The sequence below is a fragment of the Salvelinus namaycush genome, chromosome 33, assembly GCF_016432855.1.
Source record: "Salvelinus namaycush isolate Seneca chromosome 33, SaNama_1.0, whole genome shotgun sequence".
Lineage (NCBI taxonomy): Eukaryota > Metazoa > Chordata > Actinopteri > Salmoniformes > Salmonidae > Salvelinus > Salvelinus namaycush.
In genome coordinates this window covers 21777179-21799242 of record NC_052339.1, presented here as the reverse complement: position 1 = coordinate 21799242, position 22064 = coordinate 21777179, and the positions used below count along the sequence as shown (strand labels likewise).

The window sequence follows — 22064 nt, the reverse complement described above, 5'->3', positions numbered from 1 at the left end:
GTATATGTGTGTGTATGTGTGTGTGTCTAGTGCCACTCCACTGCTCTTTACTCTGTTGATTCAGTTAATTAGTCTGGTAGAACATGACTGAGTCTCCATAGAGCACTGGACACACACACACACACAAACACGCACACAGGCTGCTGTTTTCTTGCTTGTTTAAACTGCTGTATTTGCTGTGTGTGTATGTTTTGTAGGCAAGTGTGTGTTACCATCTCTGTCTCTTCAGGTAGTGTGTGTGTGCGTGCATTTGTGTGTGTCTTTGTGTGTGTGTTGCTTTGACTAAAGACAGAGATCGTGTGCGACAGGTCCAGAATGTCCTCGGGGCAGTGGACATAACTCAAAATAACTTGACTGTGTATGTGAGTGTGTGAGTGTTGGCTGGCTGGCTGGCTAGCTGGGGGTGTCAGATCAGAGGACAGAAAGGGTTTTATATTTAGCTGTAGCGGCAGCAGCACTTCAGCCCTGCTAGAGAGCTCTACAACCCAACTGTCTATGTGTGCTGTTTAAGTACCTCTGGGAAGTATAAGCTGTTTTGAAGAGCGTGTGTGAGAGTGTGTGTGTTGTAGAAGGACAGAGCCTGAGGAGATGCACACACCCCGTCCAGACCAGCGTGTGAGTATTTGTGGGAACAAGCGGTGCAGCGTCTGACGGAACCGGAGAGGAGAGGTCTGGATCGACAGATTCACACGCTCCACCGGGCACTAGGCAGCGGACAGCCGGTTTGCTGACTTTCTGATTGTTGACACATTTTCTCAGAGCCATCATATAACTCTTTCTCTCTCTCTCGCTCGCTCACTACTCCCCCCCTCGTCTCTATGTGATAGTGTTGAACTAGCCTGATCTGGTCTGGTTGGTAACACAGTAAGGTAATGATGTGTGAGGTGCAGTCGGTGGACAGAGTCAGACCCACACGACTCCCCAGGCGACAGGTGCACTGAGACACTAGCTCAGCTCCAATCCTCAGGAGGAGAGGAAAACAGAGGAAGAGAGAGACAGACTCCGCTTTCATCCCTGGGGCCATGGACACGGCTGGTCAGAGTGCGCCGGCGACCGAAGCAGGGGGAGAGGGTCGAGGAGGAGGGGGGGAGAGTCGCGAGGGGGTGTTTGTCGGGTCTGTGGACCGGGAGAATGTGTCCAGCCCAAGCCCCTCCACCAAGCAGCGCTCCCTGAGGGCAGTCTATGTGCTGAACGATGGGCTGAAGGCAGTGCTGGCGACCAGCCCCGAGTCGGGGGCGCTCCAGTGTCTGCAGAGAGCCTGTGATGCAGAGAGCGCTCTGCTGACCACCGTCACCTTCGGACGGCTGGACTTTGGAGAGACCTCGGTGCTGGACACCTTCTACGATGCAGGTGTGTGTGTGTGTGTGTGTGTGTGTGTGTGTGTGTGTGTGTGTGTGTGTGTGTGTGTGTGTGTGTGTGTGTGTGTGTGTGTGTGTGTGTGTGTGTGTGTGTGTGTCATTATTATTTCTCACAATCATTTCAACAGTTGAAGTTGAGTTTTGATCTGCTCCTGGGGTTTTTGAAAAATGCTTTTTGCAGGAAGAACGGTTACAATACATGGTATTTGTAAAGTTATGAGCAGCTTTAGCCGGGTTAATGAAGATTGAGATTCATAATATATCGGTAATAGGATTTGTCATTGTTTTATTGTGATGATGATCTCACCCAGTATGCACATGTGGTGAACAGACTGGCAAGATAATGACTGGAACAATCCACGAGGGCGCAGGAACACACGCAGCAACACATAGATACCCATTCATTTATTTTACAAAAGATTTAAAAAATATATTAAAATATTCCAAGACTGGAAACTGTATAAGAAAATATATAGACAAACTTATAGGAAAAAAGAATAGTGTACTTTATCTTACAGCATATTATTTATGCAGCAACGAACACTAAGGCCACATGTTATTTCCTTGTTCTGGTCTGGTGTCCTAACCTTAACCCTACTAACCCCTGCCCTATCCCTACCTGCCTGCTAGCTCTCCAGGAACACATTGCCTGCCTGCCAGCCGCTAATGTGACTATCTGGCATTGGTGTATGTGTGTGTGTGTGCGTGTGACAGACTGGCCTTGTTGCGTGTGCCGTTGGTATCATGCTGTATTGACCCACTTCCTAGTAACACGTGATGGTTTTGTTATATGGGTCGGCTTACAACATTAACACTGTCATGGTGATGATGATGATGATGGTAATGATGATGATGATGGCTATGACACACTGACATGTTGTGCTGCGTTCTCTCACTCTCTCGCCCTCTCTAATAAGACTCAAGGAGTCGACACGCGCGTGCGGCAGCATGGCTGTGTAAGATGATCCTCAGACTGCTTTCATTTCTATTTATACCATACCATTATGTTGTCCACACCTCGCCTACAGCTGCTCCCGAGCCGGGTGACCAAACAACAACACCAGGGCTGCCGTCGGTAGGCAGGAAACAGGACAAAACATTTTGCAACAGAGGATCTACTAATGTTACCTGAACTTGTCCAACAAGAAACACTCATTTTCATTTCTCTTGTCAAAAATGTGGCTAGGTTAAAACCCACTGAACACAACTCTGAAGAGCGGAAAACCTTGTCAGCACTACCACTATTATACAGACATTACCACTACAATACAGACACTACCGCTATTATACAGACATTACCACTACAATACAGACACTACCACTATTATACAGACATTACCACTACAATACAGACACTACCACTATTATACAGACATTACCACTACAATACAGACACTACCACTATTATACAGACATTACCACTACAATACAGACACTACCACTATTATACAGACATTACCACTATAATACAGACACTACCACTACAATACAGACACTACCACTACAATACAGACACTACCACTATTATACAGACATTACCACTATAATACAGACACTACCACTATTATACAGACATTACCACTACAATACAGACACTACCACTATTATACAGACATTACCACTACAATACAGACACTACCACTATTATACAGACATTACCACTATAATACAGACACTACCACTATTATACAGACATTACCACTACAATACAGACACTACCACTATTATACAGACATTACCACTACAATACAGACACTACCACTATTATACAGACATTACCACTACAATACAGACACTACCACTATTATACAGACATTACCACTATAATACAGACACTACCACTACAATACAGACACTACCACTATTATACAGACATTACCACTACAATACAGACACTACCACTATTATACAGACATTACCAGTACAATACAGACACTACCAATATTATACAGACATTACCACTACAATACAGACACTACCACTATTATACAGACATTACCACTACAATACAGACACTACCACTATTATACAGACATTACCACTACAATACAGACACTACCACTATTATACATACATTACCACTACAATACAGACACTACAACTACAATACAGACACTACCACTATAATACAGACACTACCACTACAATACAGACACGACCACTACAATACAGACACTACCACTACAATACAGACATTACCAGTACAATACAGACACTACCAATATTATACAGACATTACCACTACAATACAGACACTACCACTATTATACAGACATTACCACTACAATACAGACACTACCACTATTATACAGACATTACCACTACAATACAGACACTACCACTATTATACATACATTACCACTACAATACAGACACTACAACTACAATACAGACACTACCACTATAATACAGACACTACCACTACAATACAGACACGACCACTACAATACAGACACTACCACTACAATACAGACATTACCACTACAATACAGACATTACCACTACAATACAGACACTACAATACAGACACTACCACTATTATACAGACACTACCACTATAATACAGACATTACCACTATAATACAGACACTACCACTACAATACAGACACTACCACTACTATACAGACACTACAACTACAATACAGACACTACCACTACGATACAGACATTACCACTATAATACAGACACTACCACTACAATATAGACACGACCACTACAATACAGACACTACCACTACAATACAGACATTACCACTACAATACAGACACTACAATACAGACACTACCACTATTATACAGACACTACCACTACAATACAGACACTACCACTACAATACAGACACTACCACTACAATACAGACACTACCGCTACAATACAGACATTACCACTACAATACAGACACTACAATACAGACACTACCACTACAATACAGACACTACCACTATTATACAGACACTACCACGATAATACAGCCACTACCACTACAATACAGACACTACCACTACAATACAGACACTACCACTACAAATTGACACTACCACTACAATACAGACACTACCACTACAATACAAACATTACCACTACAATACAGACACTATAATACAGACACTACCACTATAATACAGACACTACCACTATTATACAGAAACTACCACTATAATACAGACACTACCACTACAATACAGACACTACCACTATTATACAGACACTACCACTACAATACAGACACTACCACTACAATACAGATACTTATACTACAATACAGACACTACCACTATAATACAGACACTACCACTACAATACAGATACTTATACTATAATACAGACACTACCACTATAATACAGACACTACCACTACAATACAGATACTTATACTATAATACAGACACTACCACTATAATACAGACACTACCACTATTATACAGAAACTACCACTACAATACAGACATTACCACTACAATACAGACATTACCACTACAATACAGACACGACAACTACAATACAGACATTACCACTACAATACAGACATTACCACTACAATACAGACACTACCACTATAATACAGACACTACCACTACAATACAGATACTTATACTATAATACAGACACTACCACTACAATACAGACACTACCACTACAATACAGACACTACAACTACAATACATAAAACTACACTACCACTAAAATACAGACACTACACTACCACTACAATACAGACATTACCACTACAATACAGACATTACCACTACAATACAGACACTACACTACCACTACAATACAGACACTACCACTACAATACAGACACTACACTACCACTACAATACAGACACTACCACTACAATACAAACATTACCACTACAATACAGACACTATAATACAGACACTACCACTACAATACAGACACTACCACTATTATACAGACACTACCACTACAATACAGACACGACCACTACAATACAGACACTACCACTACAATACAGATACTTATACTATAATACAGACACTACCACTATAATACAGACACTACCACTATTATACAGAAACTACCACTACAATACAGACATTACCACTACAATACAGACACTACCACTATTATACAGACACTACCACTACAATACAGACACGACCACTACAATACAGACATTACCACTACAATACAGACACTACCACTACAATACAGACACTACCACTATAATACAGACACTACCACTACAATACAGATACTTATACTATAATACAGACACTACCACTATAATACAGACAATTACCACTACAATACATAAAACTACACTACCACTAAAATACAGACACTACACTACCACTACAATACAGACATTACCACTACAATACAGACACAACCACTACAATACAGACACTACACTACCACCACAATACAGACACAACCACTACAATACAGACACTACCACTACAATACAGACACTACCTCTACAATACAGACACTACCACTACAATACAGACATTACCATTACAATACAGACACTAGCGCTACAATTGTAACGGTTTTCTTCCTGGGATGAAGGAGAGGACCAAAACGCAGCGCGGCTAGTGTTCAACATGATTTAATAAAGAATGTCTGAACACTACAAACAACAAAACAAGAAATGTGAAAACCGAAAAACAGTCCTATCTGGTGCAGAACAAAAAGACAGAAGACAACCACCCACAATCCCCAACACAAAACAAGCCACCTATATATGATTCTCAATCAGGGACAACGATTGACAGCTGCCTCTGATTGAGAACCATATTAGGCTGAACACAGAAACAGACAAACTAGACACACAACATAGAATGCCCACCCAGCTCACTTCCTGACCAACACTAAAACAAGCAACACACATAAGAACTATGGTCAGGACGTGACAGTACCCCCCTCCTGAGGTGCGGACTCCGAACGCACCCCTAAACCTCAAGGGGAGGGTCTGGGTGGGCATCTGTCCGCGTTGGCGGCTCTGGCGCAGGACGAGGACACCACTCCACCATTGTCTTTGTCCCCCTCCTTAGCGTCCTTTGAGTGGCGACCCTCGCCCCCGACCCTGGTCTAGGAACCTTCACACAGGTCCCCCCTAGATAGAGGAGACAGCTCAGGACAGAGAGGTAGCTCAGGACAGAGAGGTAGCTCAGGACAGAGAGGTAGCTCAGGACAGAGAGGTAGCTCAGGACAGAGAGGCAGCTCAGGACAGAGAGGCAGCTCTGGACTAATGGCAGCTCCGGACTGAGGGGCAGCTCCGGACTGAGGGGCAGCTCCGGACTGAGGGGCAGCTCCGGACTGAGGGGCAGCTCCTGACTGGAAGGCAGCTCATGACTGGAAGGCAGCTCATGACTGGAAGGCAGCTCATGACTGAAAGGCAGCTCATGACTGAAAGGCAGCTCATGACTGAAAGGCAGCTCATGACTGGACGGCAGCTCATGACTGGAGGGCAGCTCATGACTGGAAGGCAGCTCATGACTGGAAGGCAGCTCATGACTGGAGGGCAGCTCTGGCAGCTCCTGACTGGCTGGCGGCTCTGGCAGCTCCTGACTGGCTGGTGGCTCTGGCAGCTCCTGACTGGCTGGCGGCTCTGGCTGCTCCTGACTGGCTGGCGGCTCTGGCGGCTCCTGACTGGCTGGCGGCTCTGGCGGCTCCTGACTGGCTGGCGGCTCTGGCGGCTCCTGACTGGCTGGCGGCTCTGGCGGCTCCTGACTGACGGACGGCTCTGGCGGCTCCTGACTGACGGACGGCTCTGGCGGCTCCTGACTGACGGACGGCTCTGGCGGCTCCTGACTGACGGACGGCTCTAATGGCTCGGGACAGACGGGCGGCTCTGACGGCTCGGGACAGACGGGCGGCTCTGACAGCTCGGGACAGACGGGCGGCTCAGATGGCGCTGGGCAGACGGATGGCTCAGATGGCGCTGGGCAGACGGATGGCTCAGATGGCGCTGGGCAGACGGATGGTTCAGACGGCGCTGGGCAGGCAGGCAGCTCAGACGGCGCTGGGCAGGCAGGCAGCTCAGACGGCGCTGGGCAGGCAGGCAGCTCAGACGGTGCTGGGCAGGCAGGCAGCTCAGACGGCGCTGGGCAGGCAAGCAGTGCAGGCGGCGTTGAGCAGACGAGCAGTGCAGGCGGCGTTGAGCAGACGGCCGACTCTGACCTGCTGAGGCGCATAGTAGGTCTGGTGCGTGGTGCCAGAACTGGTGGTACTGGGCTGGAGACACGCACCTCAAAGCTAGTGCGGGGAGCAGGAACAGGGCACACTGGACTCTCGAGGCGCACAGTAGGCCTGGTGCGTGGTACCGGCACTGGTGGTACCGAAACTGGAGGTACTGGGCTGGGGCGGGAAGGTGGCAGAACTGGTGGTACTGGGCTGGAGACACGCACCTCAAAGCTAGTGCGGGGAGCAGGAACAGGGCACACTGGACTCTCGAGGCGCACAGTAGGCCTGGTGCGTGGTACCGGCACTGGTGGTGCCGAAACTGGAGGTACTGGGCTGGGGCGGGAAGGTGGCGCCGGATATACCGGACCGTGCAGGCGTACTGGCTCCCTTGAGCACCGAGCCTGTCCAACCTTACCTGGTTGTATGCTCCCCGTAGCCCGACCAGTGCGGGGAGGTGGAATAACCCGCACTGGGCTGTGTTGGCGAACCGGGGACACCATGCGTAAGGCTGGTGCCATGTATGCCGGCCCGAGGAGACGCACTGGAGACCAGACGCATTGAGCCGGCTTCATGGCACCTGGCTCAATGCCCAATCTAGCCCTACCAGTGCGGGGAGGTGGAATAACCCGCACCGGGCTAAGCACACGTACAGGAGACACCGTGCGCTCTTCCGCATAACACGGTGTCTGCCCGTACTCCCGCTCTCCACGGTAATCACACACCTCAGGGCGAGTACCGTGTATACTACGCCAAACCAACATCTCTCTCTCTTCGCTCTCCTCCAATATCACCAACAACTCATCAAATGTCTCATAATCTCCCATCCTTTCACTTTCCTCCAATCTGTCCAATAACTCCTCCACATTCTCCGACTCGTACCTCAATTTAGCCAACTGCTCCTTATGGTAAGCACGGGGAACTGGCTCAAGTCTCCCACTTGACCCAGCCACACACCCCGTGTGCCTCCCCCAAGAAATTTTTGGGGGAGCCTCTCGGGCTTCCAGCCACTCTGCCTTGCTAGCTCCTGCTGCTGCTGCTGCTGCTGCCGCTGCTTCCCGTAGCCACGCTGCTTGGTCCGAGTTTGGTGGGTGGTTCTGTAACGGTTTTCTTCCTGGGATGAAGGAGAGGACCAAAACACAGCGCGGCTAGTGTTCAACATGATTTAATAAAGAATATATGAGAACACTACAAACAACAAAACAAGAAATGTGAAAACCGAAAAACAGTCCTATCTGGTGCAGAACACAAAGACAGAAGACAACCACCCACAATCCCCAACACAAAACAAGCCACCTATATATGATTCTCAATCAGGGACAACGATTGACAGCTGCCTCTGATTGAGAACCATATTAGGCTGAACACAGAAACAGACAAACTAGACACACAACATAGAATGCCCACCCAGCTCACGTCTTGACCAACACTAAAACAAGCAACACACATAAGAACTATGGTCAGGACGTGACAACAATACAGACACTACCGCTACAATACAGACACTACCACTACAATACAGACACTACCACTATTATACAGACACTACCACTACAATACAGACACGACCACTACAATACAGACATTACCACTACAATACAGACACTACCACTACAATACAGACACTACCACTATTATACAGACACTACCACTACAATACAGACACGACCACTACAATACAGACATTACCACTACAATACAGACACTACCACTACAATACAGACACTACCACTATAATACAGACACTACCACTACAATACAGATACTTATACTATAATACAGACACTACCACTATAATACAGACACTACCACTATAATACAGACACTACCACTACAATACAGACACTACCACTACAATACAGACATTACCACTACAATACAGACACTACCACTACAATACAGACACTACCGCTACAATACAGATACTTATACTACAATACAGACACTACCGCTACAATACAGACACTACCGCTACAATACAGACACTACCAGTACAATACAGACACTACCGCTACAATACAGACACTACCAGTACAATACAGACACTACCGCTACAATACAGACACTACCGCTACAATACAGACACTACCACTACAATACAGACACTACCACTACAATACAGACACTACCACTACAATACAGATACTTATACTATAATACAGACACTACCACTATAATACAGACACTACCACTATAATACAGACACTACCACTACAATACAGACACTACCACTACAATACAGACATTACCACTACAATACAGACACTACCACTACAATACAGACACTACCGCTACAATACAGATACTTATACTACAATACAGACACTACCGCTACAATACAGACACTACCGCTACAATACAGACACTACCAGTACAATACAGACACTACCGCTACAATACAGACACTACCGCTACAATACAGACACTAGCGCTACAATACAGACACTACCATTACAATACAGACACTACCACTACAATACAGATACTTATACTATAATACAGACACTACCGCTACAATACAGACACTACCGCTACAATACAGACACTACCGCTACAATACAGACACTACCGCTACAATACAGACACTACCGCTACAATACAGACAGTACCGCTACAATACAGACACTACCGCTACAATACAGCTATTGTTGAAGACAGAATATGTTTCTCTGAACCCTAACCCTCTCCCTTTCCTCTCTCTCTCTCTCCAGACATAGCCGTAGTTGATATGAGTGACGTGTTCCGTCAGCCGTCGTTGTTTTACCATCTGGGTGTCAGAGAGAGCTTCGACATGGCCAACAATGTCATCCTGTACCATGACACTGACCCCGACACCGCTCTGTCACTGAAGGTACACACACACACAAACACAGCGGAATCCAAGCTGGGTACATATAGATGCCATATTTCAATTGGATCATCCTGTTGCTGCAGAAAGGCAAAGACTTCTAAAACTTGTAATTTCCACTTTAAAATATCACACTTTATTTGCCCTACCTGAAAAATGCATCAACCCCTACAAAAAATGAATGGTTCAGAAGGAGATTATTTTCTTGCTGTGTGAAACTGGCTCAAATTAAGATACGGCAACTGTAGGGTGAGGGGGCGTTGGCTGTGAGGTCATAGATGGCATTCCATCCTCTGAACAACGTAGCGGACTGGGTTTATTAACAGCCCAGTGTGTGTTTTTTGTCTGTGTGTGTGTCTGTTGTTCGTTGTTCTGCTGCGTGTGTGTGCTTTAGCCACAGTTGTAGTGGACTAGGTGTCAGGCAGCTATTTCCACAGTGATAAAAAGGAATGTTGTTGTAACTGAAGTAAGTGTGGGGACCCTTAATGCCAAACAGCACAACTCAACAGATAGACTGCACACTACTACAACACACTAACTCTCTCAACTTCACAACTCTCCTCAACTTTATTCTTACAAGTATTTCTCTCTTTTGTAGGACATGGTGGCACAGAAAAACACTGTAAGTACCTGCATGAGTACTAAAATACTTCTTCATCTTTAGCCTCTGAACTTTCTCTCTATCTCTGTGTTGTTGTGTTGTTGTGTTGTTCACTCTGTGTGTCTGTGGAGAAGGCGTCTAGAACACAGACATTAGGGTTCCCCTGGGTTCAGCTCCCTCCAGAGTACAGAGGCTCTGGATTACGCAACAAAGTAGGTACTGCTGCAAATTACCCTGGGAGTCCCCTCCGGTCTAACACATGCCTTTGCCATAGAGGGGGGCAGAGTCTCTAGCACCTTAACTCTAACCTTTGACCCTGCTCACCTTAACCTCTGACCCAGCTCACCTTAACTCTAACCTTTGACCCTGCTCACCCTAACCTCTGACCCTGCTCTCCCTAACCTCTGACCCTGCTCACCTTAACTCTAACCTCTGACCCTGCTTTCCCTAACCTTTGACCCTGCTCACCTTAACTCTAACCTCTGACCCTACTCTCCTTAACCTCCGACCCTGCTCACCTTAACTTTAACCTCTGACCCAGCTCACCCTAACCTCTGACCCTGCTCAACTTAACCCCTGACCCTGCTCGCCTTAACCTCTGACCTTGCTCACCAGAGTGTGTGTGTGTGTTACTCACCTCACCTTAGTATCTGCCCCCTAGAAGTGTGTTGGGATGAGAAGGCACGATGGCTGTCAGTGTGTGTGTGTGAAGTGCATACCAGAGATATTTATCACATTCTAAATACATGGCTCCGGAGTATTGTGTTGCACTCTATGAGAGAGTAGTTTATGTGGTTGGGACACAAATACCTGCTTCCTGATTTCAGTGCTGTTGGACTGACTTGTTGTGAACATATTCAGAGTTTTCCCTTTATCAAGCTGTGTGTGTGTGTGTGTGTGTGTGTGTGTGTGTGTGTGTGTCTGTGTGTGTGTGTCTGTGTCTGTGTCTGTGTGTGTGTGTGTCTGTGTGTGTGTGTGTGTGTGTGTGTGTGTGTGTGTGTGTGTGTGTGTGTGTGTGTGTGTGTGTGTGTGTGTGTGTGTGTGTGTGTGTGTGTGTGTGTGTCATAGACTGCAAGGCTCTCAATAAAGCCCAGATTAAATGTGTAATTTGGGAACGATCCCTGTAAAAAGCACTGGCTCTGACTCCCATCCGAACAGCTACCCGACCTCCAATACACACATAGCATCTGAACTTCAACCTTTATGGTGACGATGTGGCGGAGCGCGGCCATGTGACTGCCATCACTGTGGAATCATGGGATATGACCTGCTCTCCAGAGTGTTAACGAGGATAACAGCTGATGACCAAATCAACCTTTCTTGAAAAATTTATATTAATTTCAACAAGACTAACCTGTTTAAATAAAGGTTAAGTAAAAAAATGGACCTCCAAATCTAATGACCCCCTTTCTTCCCCTTTCTATATCTCTATCTCTCCCTACCACCCCCTTTCTATATCTCTATCTCTCCCTACCACCCCCTTTCTATATCTCTATCTCTCCCTACCACCCCCTTTCTATATCACTATCTCTCACTAACACCCCCTTTCTATATCTCTATCTCTCCCTAACACCCCCTTTCTATATCTCTATCTCTCCCTACCACCCCCTTTCTATATCTCTATCTCTCCCTAACACCCCCTTTCTATATCTCTATCTCTCCCTACCACCCCCTTTCTATATCTCTATCTCTCCCTACCACCCCCTTTCTATATCACTATCTCTCCCTAACACCCCCTTTCTATATCTCTATCTCTCCCTACCACCCCCTTTCTATATCTCTATCTCTCCCTACCACCCCCTTTCTATATCTCTATCTCTCCCTAACACCCCCTTTCTATATCTCTATCTCTCCCTATCACCCCCTTTCTATATCTCTATTTCTCCCTACCACCCCCTTTCTATATCTCTATCTCTCCCTACCACCCCCTTTCTATATCTCTATCTCTCCCTACCACCCCCTTTCTATATCTCTATCTCTCCCTACCACCCCCTTTCTATATCTCTATCTCTCCCTAACACCCCCTTTCTATATCACTATCTCTCCCTACCACCCCCTTTCTATATCTCTATCTCTCCCTAACACCCCCTTTCTATATCTCTATCTCTCCCTAACACCCCCTTTCTATATCTATATCTCTCCCTAACACCCCCTTTCTATATCTCTATCTCTCCCTAACACCCCCTTTCTATATCTCTATGTCTCCCTACCACCCCCTTTCTATATCTCTATCTCTCCCTACCACCCCCTTTCTATATCTCTATCTCTCCCTACCACCCCCTTTCTATATCTCTATCTCTCCCTAACACCCCCTTTCTATATCTCTATCTCTCCCTAACACCCCCTTTCTATATCTCTATCTCTCCCTAACACCCCCTTTCTATATCTCTATCTCTCCCTAACACCCCCTTTCTATATCTCTATCTCTCCCTAACACCCCCTTTCTATATCTCTATCTCTCCCTAACACCCCCTTTCTATATCTCTATCTCTCCCTAACACCCCCTTTCTATATCTCTATCTCTCCCTAACACCCCCTTTCTATATTTCTATCTCTCCCTACCACCCCCTTTCTATATCTCTATCTCTCCCTAACACCCCCTTTCTATATCTCTATCTCTCCCTAACACCCCCTTTCTATATCTCTATCTCTCCCTAACACCCCCTTTCTATATCTCTATCTCTCCCTACCACCCCCTTTCTATATCTCTATCTCTCCCTACCACCCCCTTTCTATATCTCTATCTCTCCCTAACACCCCCTTTCTATATCTCTATCTCTCCCTACCACCCCCTTTCTATATCTCTATCTCTCCCTACCACCCCCTTTCTATATCTCTATCTCTCCCTAACACCCCCTTTCTATATCTCTATCTCTCCCTACCACCTCCTTTCTCCCTATGCCCCCTCCCTCCTTCCCTCTCTCTCTTTCTGTCTCCAGGCGTCCAGTGGTAACTACTACTTCATCCCCTATGTGCTGACTCCTAACCATGAGTATATGTGTTGTGAGAGCGATGCCCAGAGGAGGGCCAGTGAATACATGCAGCCCAGCTGGGACAGCCTGCTGAGTCCTCTCTGTCTGCCACTCACCGACCGGTTCACCTCACTGCTCAAGGACATCCACGTCACCTCCTGGTAACACACACACACACACACACACACACACACACACACACACACACACACACACACACACACACACACACACACACACACACACACACACACACACACACACACACACACACACACACACACACACACACACACACACACACATACAGACATGCATGCACGCGCATACACACACACACACACACACTATTAAACATAATGGAAAGAAGGGCTACTGACTCAAGTTGAACTGGAAATGTAACATAAGACCAAGAGAGAATCCACGCTGGTCTCAGGGCTGGGGTAGAAGAGTCTCAGGGCTGGGGTGGAAGAGTCTCAGGGCTGGGGTAGAAGAGTCTCAGGGCTGGGGTAGAAGAGTCTCAGGCCTGGGTAGAAGAGTCTCAGGGCTGGGGTAGAAGAGTCTCAGGGCTGGGGTAGAAGAGTCTCAGGGCTGGGGTAGAAGAGTCTCAGGCCTGGGTAGAAGAGTCTCAGGGCTGGGGTAGAAGAGTCTCAGGGCTGGGGTAGAAGAGTCTCAGGGCTGGGGTAGAAGAGTCTCAGGGCTGGGGTAGAAGAGTCTCAGGGCTGGGATAGAAGAGTCTCAGGGCTGGGATAGAAGAGTCTCAGGGCTGGGATAGAAGAGTCTCAGGGCTGGGGTAGAAGAGTCTCAGGGCTGGTGGTAGAAGAGTCTCAGGGCTGGTGGTAGAAGAGTCTCAGGGCTGGGGTAGAAGAGTCTCAGGGCTGGGGTAGAAGAGTCTCAGGGCTGGGGTAGAAGAGTCTCAGGGCTGGGGTAGAAGAGTCTCAGGGCTGGGGTAGAAGAGTCTCAGGGCTGGGGTAGAAGAGTCTCAGGGCTGGGATAGAAGAGTCTCAGGGCTGGGATAGAAGAGTCTCAGGGCTGGGGTAGAAGAGTCTCAGGGCTGGGGTAGAAGTCTCAGGCCTGGGGAGGACAGGAGCAGCACTGGAGGCAGGGCAGGAGATGGGCCAGAGGTGGGTGGGGCAACATCTGACTGGTAGGAGAGGTGGGAGCATTACAGAAATCAAGTCTCTCCCCCCTCTTTCTCTCTCCCACCCCCCTCTTTCTCTCTCTCCCCCCTCCCTCTCTCCCCTGCTCTCCCCCTCCCTCTCTCCCCTGCTCTCTCTCTAACCCCCCTCTCTCACCTCTCTCTCACCCCTCTTTCTCTTTCCCACCGCCCTCTCTCTCTCTTCCCCCTCCCTCTCTTCCCCACTCTCTCTCTTCCCCCCCGCTTTCCCTCTCTCCTCTCTCTCTCCCCCTCTCTCCCCTCTCTCTCTGTAGTGCCTCATTTAAGGACACTCTGCTGAATGACATCAGGAAGGCCCGTGATAAGTACCAGGGGGAGGAGCTAGCCAAGGAGCTGTCTCGTATCAAACTCCGCATCGACAACACAGAGGTCCTAACACAGGACATCGTCATGAACCTGCTGTTCTCATACAGAGACATACAGGACTATGATGCCATGGTGAAACTGGTGCAGACTCTGGAGATGCTGCCTACCTGTGACCTGGCCACACAGCCCATGATACAGTTCCACTACGCTTTCGCTCTCAACAGGTAACACACGCGCACACACCACACACACACACACACACACACACACACACACACACACACACACACACACACACACACACACACACACACACACACACACACACACACACACACACACACACGCACACCTTGCAGTGTCTGAACCTCCGTGTAGATAGGTAGGTCTGTAATATGGTGTATGGTTGCTCCAGAATGTTTCATGATTAACGTCATTGTTATCATTATTGTCATTTTTCACACACACAAACACAAACGCATACACGTACACACACACGGCTGAGCCTGAAAGGGGAACCGAAGCACTAGGTTCTAGACCGCCAAATAACTGTAACTGTATACCACCATGCTTTTGTTTTCATTACATCACTGACTAGACAGAAACATTTTGGAATTGTCATTTATAATGGCCTGTAATGCTCGTTGCTCAAGTGGTTTGCACATTTAAACAATTTTGTAAACTCTTTTGGATCTTGTTTTTCACAGCAGGCCTACTGATCTCTGCCTGTCTGCTACGTCCTGTCAGTACAACAATGTGTCTTCATCTTCACCACCAAATGTGATCACAGCATTGCGCTCTCTCTCGTTTCAAACATTTTGGCCTAGCTGTATTTTACAGTCAGCAAGCAAGAGCAAGTTTGCTTCTGTCATCGAATAGGCTAACAGTACAAAAAATAAGTGAACAACAAGTTCTAGACTCATTTTTCCTGGGACTCAACAAGAGTTTAGGAACAGCTGAAAGGCCAGCGGAGGTGCGTTTTTGCACAGGAGAACAGTGAAGATAGATAGTCTAAAGATGTACCTATTTAGAAGCCCACTAGATATGGAGCCCGCCATCCACAGGCAAGAGCCAGTTAAAGGCCTATGCATACATAGCCTTCTGTAGCTATAGCCTACTGCAATAATAAAAGTGACCGTTGTTTACTTTGAAGTTTAACAAGGCTTAGCTATGTTGCACAATGGACATCAAGGGTTCAATGCAAATACAGCTTTAGCTTCATATCGGGACGTGAGAGCTGCTTGTTAACATGGAAATATTAATGGCAGTTCCCAGTCCCAAATTAGCATTCATGATCATAGGGTTCAGAAATGTAAATGTTGAAAGTAGGAATGTTTATCTGACAAACACCCAGACCATCTATGTGGGGTTTGTATAGATTGTTTCATATGACATAGCTTGTAAAATCTTTCCATTCCCCTTGAAGATTGGATTAGCAAACAGGAGTGGTCCTCGTGGGCTGCAGTGTGTGCTGACTTTCTTATTTTTAACCAGAGACCGAACTCTTGTTTATATAGGAGGAACAGCCCGGGGGACAGAGAGCAGGCTCTAGGTGTGATGTTACAGGTGTTACGGTCATGTGACCACCCGGCTCCAGACATGTTCTGCCTGTGTGGACGGATCTACAAGGACATCTTTCTGGATTCTGACTGTAAAGACACCAAGAACAGAGACAACGCCATCCAGTGGTGAGACAAACACACCCAGACACACTCAACGCATCCACAAGTTTACCAGGACTGAATCCCAGGAGCCCAAGTGAGCAGACAGGCGGTCCATGAGGCACTGTCTCCAAGAAGGGGGCCAAGTAGGCTGTAAATGGTCCAAATAAAATTCCTCGTCCTCTCCCCCCTCTGTCTTTCTCTCTCTAGGTACAGGAAAGGTTTTGAGCTCCAGCCAACTCTCTACTCTGGTATCAATCTGGCTATTCTGCTCATTGTTGCTGGACAACAGTTTGAGAGTTCCATCGAGCTGAGGAAGATAGGTAAGAACTCTACAGTACACCCTTAAATACTGCACCGAACCCCTACACCACTGGGGTTCTCCAGGGATCAATACTCACTTCCCTGTTGTTTTGACTCTCTCTCTCCATCTCTCTTTCTCTCTATCTCTCACTCACTCTCTCAATTCAATTCAAGGGGCATTATTGGCATGGGAAACATGTTTACATTGCCAAAGCAAGTGAAATAGATAATAAATACAAGTGAAATAAACAATTTTAAAAAAAACAATAAAAACTCTCTCTCTCCTTCTAACCTCTCTCCCCCTCCCAGGTGTAAGGTTAAACAGTCTCCTGGGTCGTAAGGGCTCGTTAGAGAAGATGAATAACTACTGGGATGTCGGTCAGTTCTTCACCGTTAGCATGTTGGCTAACGACATCCCTAAAGCTACGCAGGCCGCAGAGAAACTCTTCAAACTCAAACCACCCATCTGGTAAACACACACACTCCATCCCTCTTCCTCTCTTTCTCTCCCTCTTTGTCTTTCTCCCACTCCATCCCTCTTCCTCTCTTTCTCTCCCTCTTTGTCTTTCTCCCACTCCATCCCTCTTCCTCTCTTTCTCTCCCTCTTTGTCTTTCTCCCTCTCCCTCTTCCTCTTTCTCTCCCTCTTTGTCTTTCTCCCTCTCCATCCCTCCATCTCTCTTTCTCTCCCTCTTTGTCTTTCTCCCTCTCCCTCCCTCTTCCTCTCTTTCTCTCCCTCTTTGTCTTTCTCCCTCTCCATCCCTCTTCCACTCTTTCTCTCCCTCTTTGTCTTTCTCCCACTCCCTCCCTCTTCCTCTCTTTCTCTCCCTCTTTGTCTTTCTCCCACTCCATCCCTCTTCCTCTCTTTCTCTCCCTCTTTGTCTTTCTCCCTCTCCATCCCTCTCCCTCTCTTTCTCTCCCTCTTTGTCTTTCTCCCTCTCCATCCCTCTTCCTCTCTTTCTCTCCCTCTTTGTCTTTCTCCCTCTCCATCCCTCTTCCTCTCTTTCTCTCCCTCTTTGTCTTTCTCCCACTCCATCCCTCTTCCTCTCTTTCTCTCCCTCTTTGTCTTTCTCCCTCTCCATCCCTCTTCCTCTCTTTCTCTCCCTCTTTGTCTTTCTCCCTCTCCATCCCTCTTCCTCTCTTTCTCTCCCTCTTTGTCTTTCTCCCTCTCCCTCTACCTCTTTCTCTCCCTCTTTGTCTTTCTCCCACTCCATCCCTCTTCCTCTCTTTCTCTCCCTCTTTGTCTTTCTCCCTCTCCATCCCTCTTCCTCTCTTTCTCTCCCTCTTTGTCTTTCTCCCTCTCCATCCCTCTACCTCTCTTTCTCTCCCTCTGTCTTTCTCCCTCTCCATCCCTCCACCTCTCTTTTTCTCCCTCTTTGTCTTTCTCCCTCTCCATCCCTCCTCCTCTCTTTCTCTCCCTCTTTGTCTTTCTCCCTCTCCATCCCTCCACCTCTCTTTCTCTCCCTCTTTGTCTTTCTCCCTCTCCATCCCTCCACCTCTCTTTCTCTCCCTCTTTGTCTTTCTCCCTCTCCATCCATCTATTTATTTTTCTGCTGAAAAAGGGCAGCGAGCGGAGAACCATCCTCTACAAGGTGTGGGTGTGTGTTAGTTGTGTGTTTATAATAAAATATTTTAAAAAGAAGGTCCATTTCTTCAATTCATTAACATCTCTTTCTCTCTCTCCTAGGTACTTGCGGTCCGTGGTTCAGAACCTGCAGTTGATCCAGAGATTTAAGAAGACAACAGTAGAACACTCTCCCCAGAGAGAGAGGCTCAACTTCTGGATGGACATAATCGTAGAGGCCACTAGAGGAAAAAGCAACGGACTGCGCTTCCCGGTACACACACACAAACGCACACGTGCACGCATGCACTCACACACACACACACTCATACACACACCTTTTCTCTCACTGTGTGTGTGTGTGTAGGTGTTGATCCTAGAGCCTACTAAGGTCTACCAGCCCTCATATGTTTCCATCAACAGCGAGGCGGAGGAGAAGAACGTCTCCATCTGGCACGTCTCCCCTGCTGAAACGGTCAGAACTCCTCTCCTCCTACCCTCTCCCTCTCCTCCTCTCCTGATCCTCCTCTACACTCCTCCTCTATCCTGTGTGTTAACCGACCTTGACCTCTGACCTCTCTGTCCATGTCTAGAAAGGGATCCATGAGTGGAACTTCACTGCAACATCCATCAAAGGAATCAGGTATGTGTGTTTATGGTTTTCATGTTCTTGCTCATGTTAACATTAGTGTTTGTATGTGGCATGCTTTAAAAACAACCCTCCCCTTCCTGTCTCCCCATTCCTTTCCCCTCAGTATCTCTAAGTTTGATGAGCGCTGTTGTTTCCTGTATGTTCACGACAACTCAGATGACTTCCAGATCTACTTCTCTACTGAAGACCAGTGTGGCCGGTCAGGATCACACCCCAGTCCCATTCTCACTGACAGACATCATACATTCAGCTCAGGTACGTCTTGTTTCTATGTCTGTTGTATTGACACTTTCTCTGGTCTGTGTGTAGGTTCTGTTCCATGGTGAAGGAGATGATTTCTGATGGAACAGGAAATGCAGTGGAGCTGGAGGGAGATGGAGACGGAGACACACTGGAGGTCAGTGTTTGTTATATTCGGCATTAATGTGTGGGTGTGTGTGTGTGGAATATGTGTTCCACAAGGATCTGTGCTTACCTCTCACTCTATGGTTCAGTACGAGTGAGTGCATATAAATAGGTGTGTGTGTTTTTGTATGTGTTTTTGCACATGTGTGTGTGCGCGCGTGTGTTGCAGTACGAGTATGACATTAACGAGAAGGCGGACCGTGTGGTGCTGGGCCGGGGGACCTATGGAGTGGTGTACGCTGGGAGAGACATGAGCAACCAGGTCCGCATCGCCATTAAAGAGATACCAGAGAGAGATAGCAGGTCAGTGGGTGTGTTCAGCCAGGTCACCGTGATACAAGTCAGTATTCAACGTCCATCCATGTCTGAGGACGTCGGGAGATGACGTAGAAACCGGACACTAGAGGCAACAGTGAGCGCTGTTACCTTCAAGTTGGTTTGGGTTTTGCTAGGGTGTTGTGGACGGGGATAGGAGATGGGATGGCTGCCTCTGACTACAAAGGTTGTAAGTTTGAATCCAGTGCTAGAAAGTTGTTTTTGAAATGTTTGTTTTAAGGCTATCCCAACACTTACCTTAACCATTTGCAGTTAATGGCTAACCTTAAGATTTCAGACATAATGCCTAAAATTAACCCTAACCTTAAATATTCTGAGTTAATGCTAAACTTAACCTTAAACACTTTGTAATTTGACATTTGCAACAACTTCCAAATTTGACGTTTGAGAAACATGGATGAAGTTTTAGTTCTGACGTGAGACTGTGAGAGCTAGTTAGTGTATGTGTCTGTGTGTACATGTACGTAACCCTCTTCTCTGTGTGTGTTAGGTACTCCCAACCCCTTCATGAGGAGATAGCGCTGCATAAGTACCTGAAGCACAGGAACATTGTTCAGTACCTGGGCTCAGTCTCAGAGGACGGATACATCAAGATCTTCATGGAGCAAGTCCCTGGAGGTGTCTGTCTGTCTGTCTGTCTGTCTGTCTGTCTGTCTGTCTGTCTGTCTGTCTGTCTGTCTGTCTGTCTGTCTGTCTGTCTGTCTGTCTGTCTGTCTGTCTGTCTGTCTGTCTGTCTGTCTGTCTGTCTGTCTGTGACCTAACCTGTAGGCGCAGGCAGTTTTTATGAGATGCTGCTCTCTAAGTGTGTGTGTATAACAGGCAGTCTGTCAGCGTTGCTGCGGTCAAAGTGGGGTCCGTTGAAGGAGGCAACCATCATCTTCTACACACGACAGATCCTGGAGGGACTCCGTTATCTCCACGAGAACCAGATAGTACACCGTGACATCAAGGTAACCTTTACACGGAACCCAAACCGGCTGCGCGTGTGCACCATCGTGTGCCATCGTGCATAAATGTATTTTGTCCTCCAACACCAAACGCAATCACGACACGCAGGTTAAAATATCAAAGCAAACTCTGAACCAATTATATTAATTTGGGGACAGGTCGAAAAGCATTAATCATTTATGGCAATTTAGCTAGCTAGCTTGCACTTGCTAGCTAATTTGTAATAATTTGTATAGCAGACCCTCATGCCAAATTGAGTCAAAAGCTTTTTTGAAATCAACAAAGCATGAGAAGACTTTGCCTTTGCCTTTGTTTCGGTTTGTTTGTTTGTTTGTCATTTAGGGTGTGCAGGGGGAATACGTGGTCTGTCGAACGGTAATTTGGTAAAAGGCCAAATTGACATTTGCACAGTACATTGCTTTCAATGAGGAAATGTACGAGTCTGCTGTTAATGACAATGCAGAGGATTTTCCCAAGTTTGCTGTTGACGCATATCCCACGGTAGTTATTGGGGTGATCAGTCTTGGTTCTAAATATTGGGGAAGATGCCAGAGCTGAAGAGGATGTTAAAGAGTTTAAGTATAGCCAATTGGAATTTGTGGTCTGTATATTTTATAATTTCATTGAGGATACCATCAACCCCACAGGCCTTTTTGGGTTGAAGGGTTTGTCCTGTCGTTCATTCAAGGTAATTGGAGAATCCAGTGGGTTCTGGTAGTCTTTAATATTTGATTCTAAGATTTGTATTTGATCATGTATATGTTATTGCTGTTTGTTCT

The 22064-nt window shown here is 46.7% G+C and overlaps 1 protein-coding gene across 1 annotated transcript in view; it reads left to right on the top strand.

The window, feature by feature from the left end:
• Positions 1–1022: 1022 nt before the first annotated feature.
• The window catches only part of map3k15 (mitogen-activated protein kinase kinase kinase 15), a 33276-nt gene continuing 12234 nt past the window's right edge, over positions 1023–22064 (top strand). The window contains exons 1-16 of the mRNA XM_038972687.1: positions 1023–1350; positions 10226–10365; positions 10961–10984; positions 13903–14096; positions 15367–15642; positions 16936–17106; positions 17290–17402; positions 17692–17851; positions 19068–19218; positions 19312–19419; positions 19538–19587; positions 19700–19795; positions 19906–19993; positions 20171–20304; positions 20828–20955; positions 21157–21287. Of these exons, the coding sequence (XP_038828615.1) occupies positions 1023–1350; positions 10226–10365; positions 10961–10984; positions 13903–14096; positions 15367–15642; positions 16936–17106; positions 17290–17402; positions 17692–17851; positions 19068–19218; positions 19312–19419; positions 19538–19587; positions 19700–19795; positions 19906–19993; positions 20171–20304; positions 20828–20955; positions 21157–21287 (2292 nt within the window). The remainder of the gene's footprint in view (positions 1351–10225; positions 10366–10960; positions 10985–13902; positions 14097–15366; positions 15643–16935; positions 17107–17289; positions 17403–17691; positions 17852–19067; positions 19219–19311; positions 19420–19537; positions 19588–19699; positions 19796–19905; positions 19994–20170; positions 20305–20827; positions 20956–21156; positions 21288–22064) is intronic.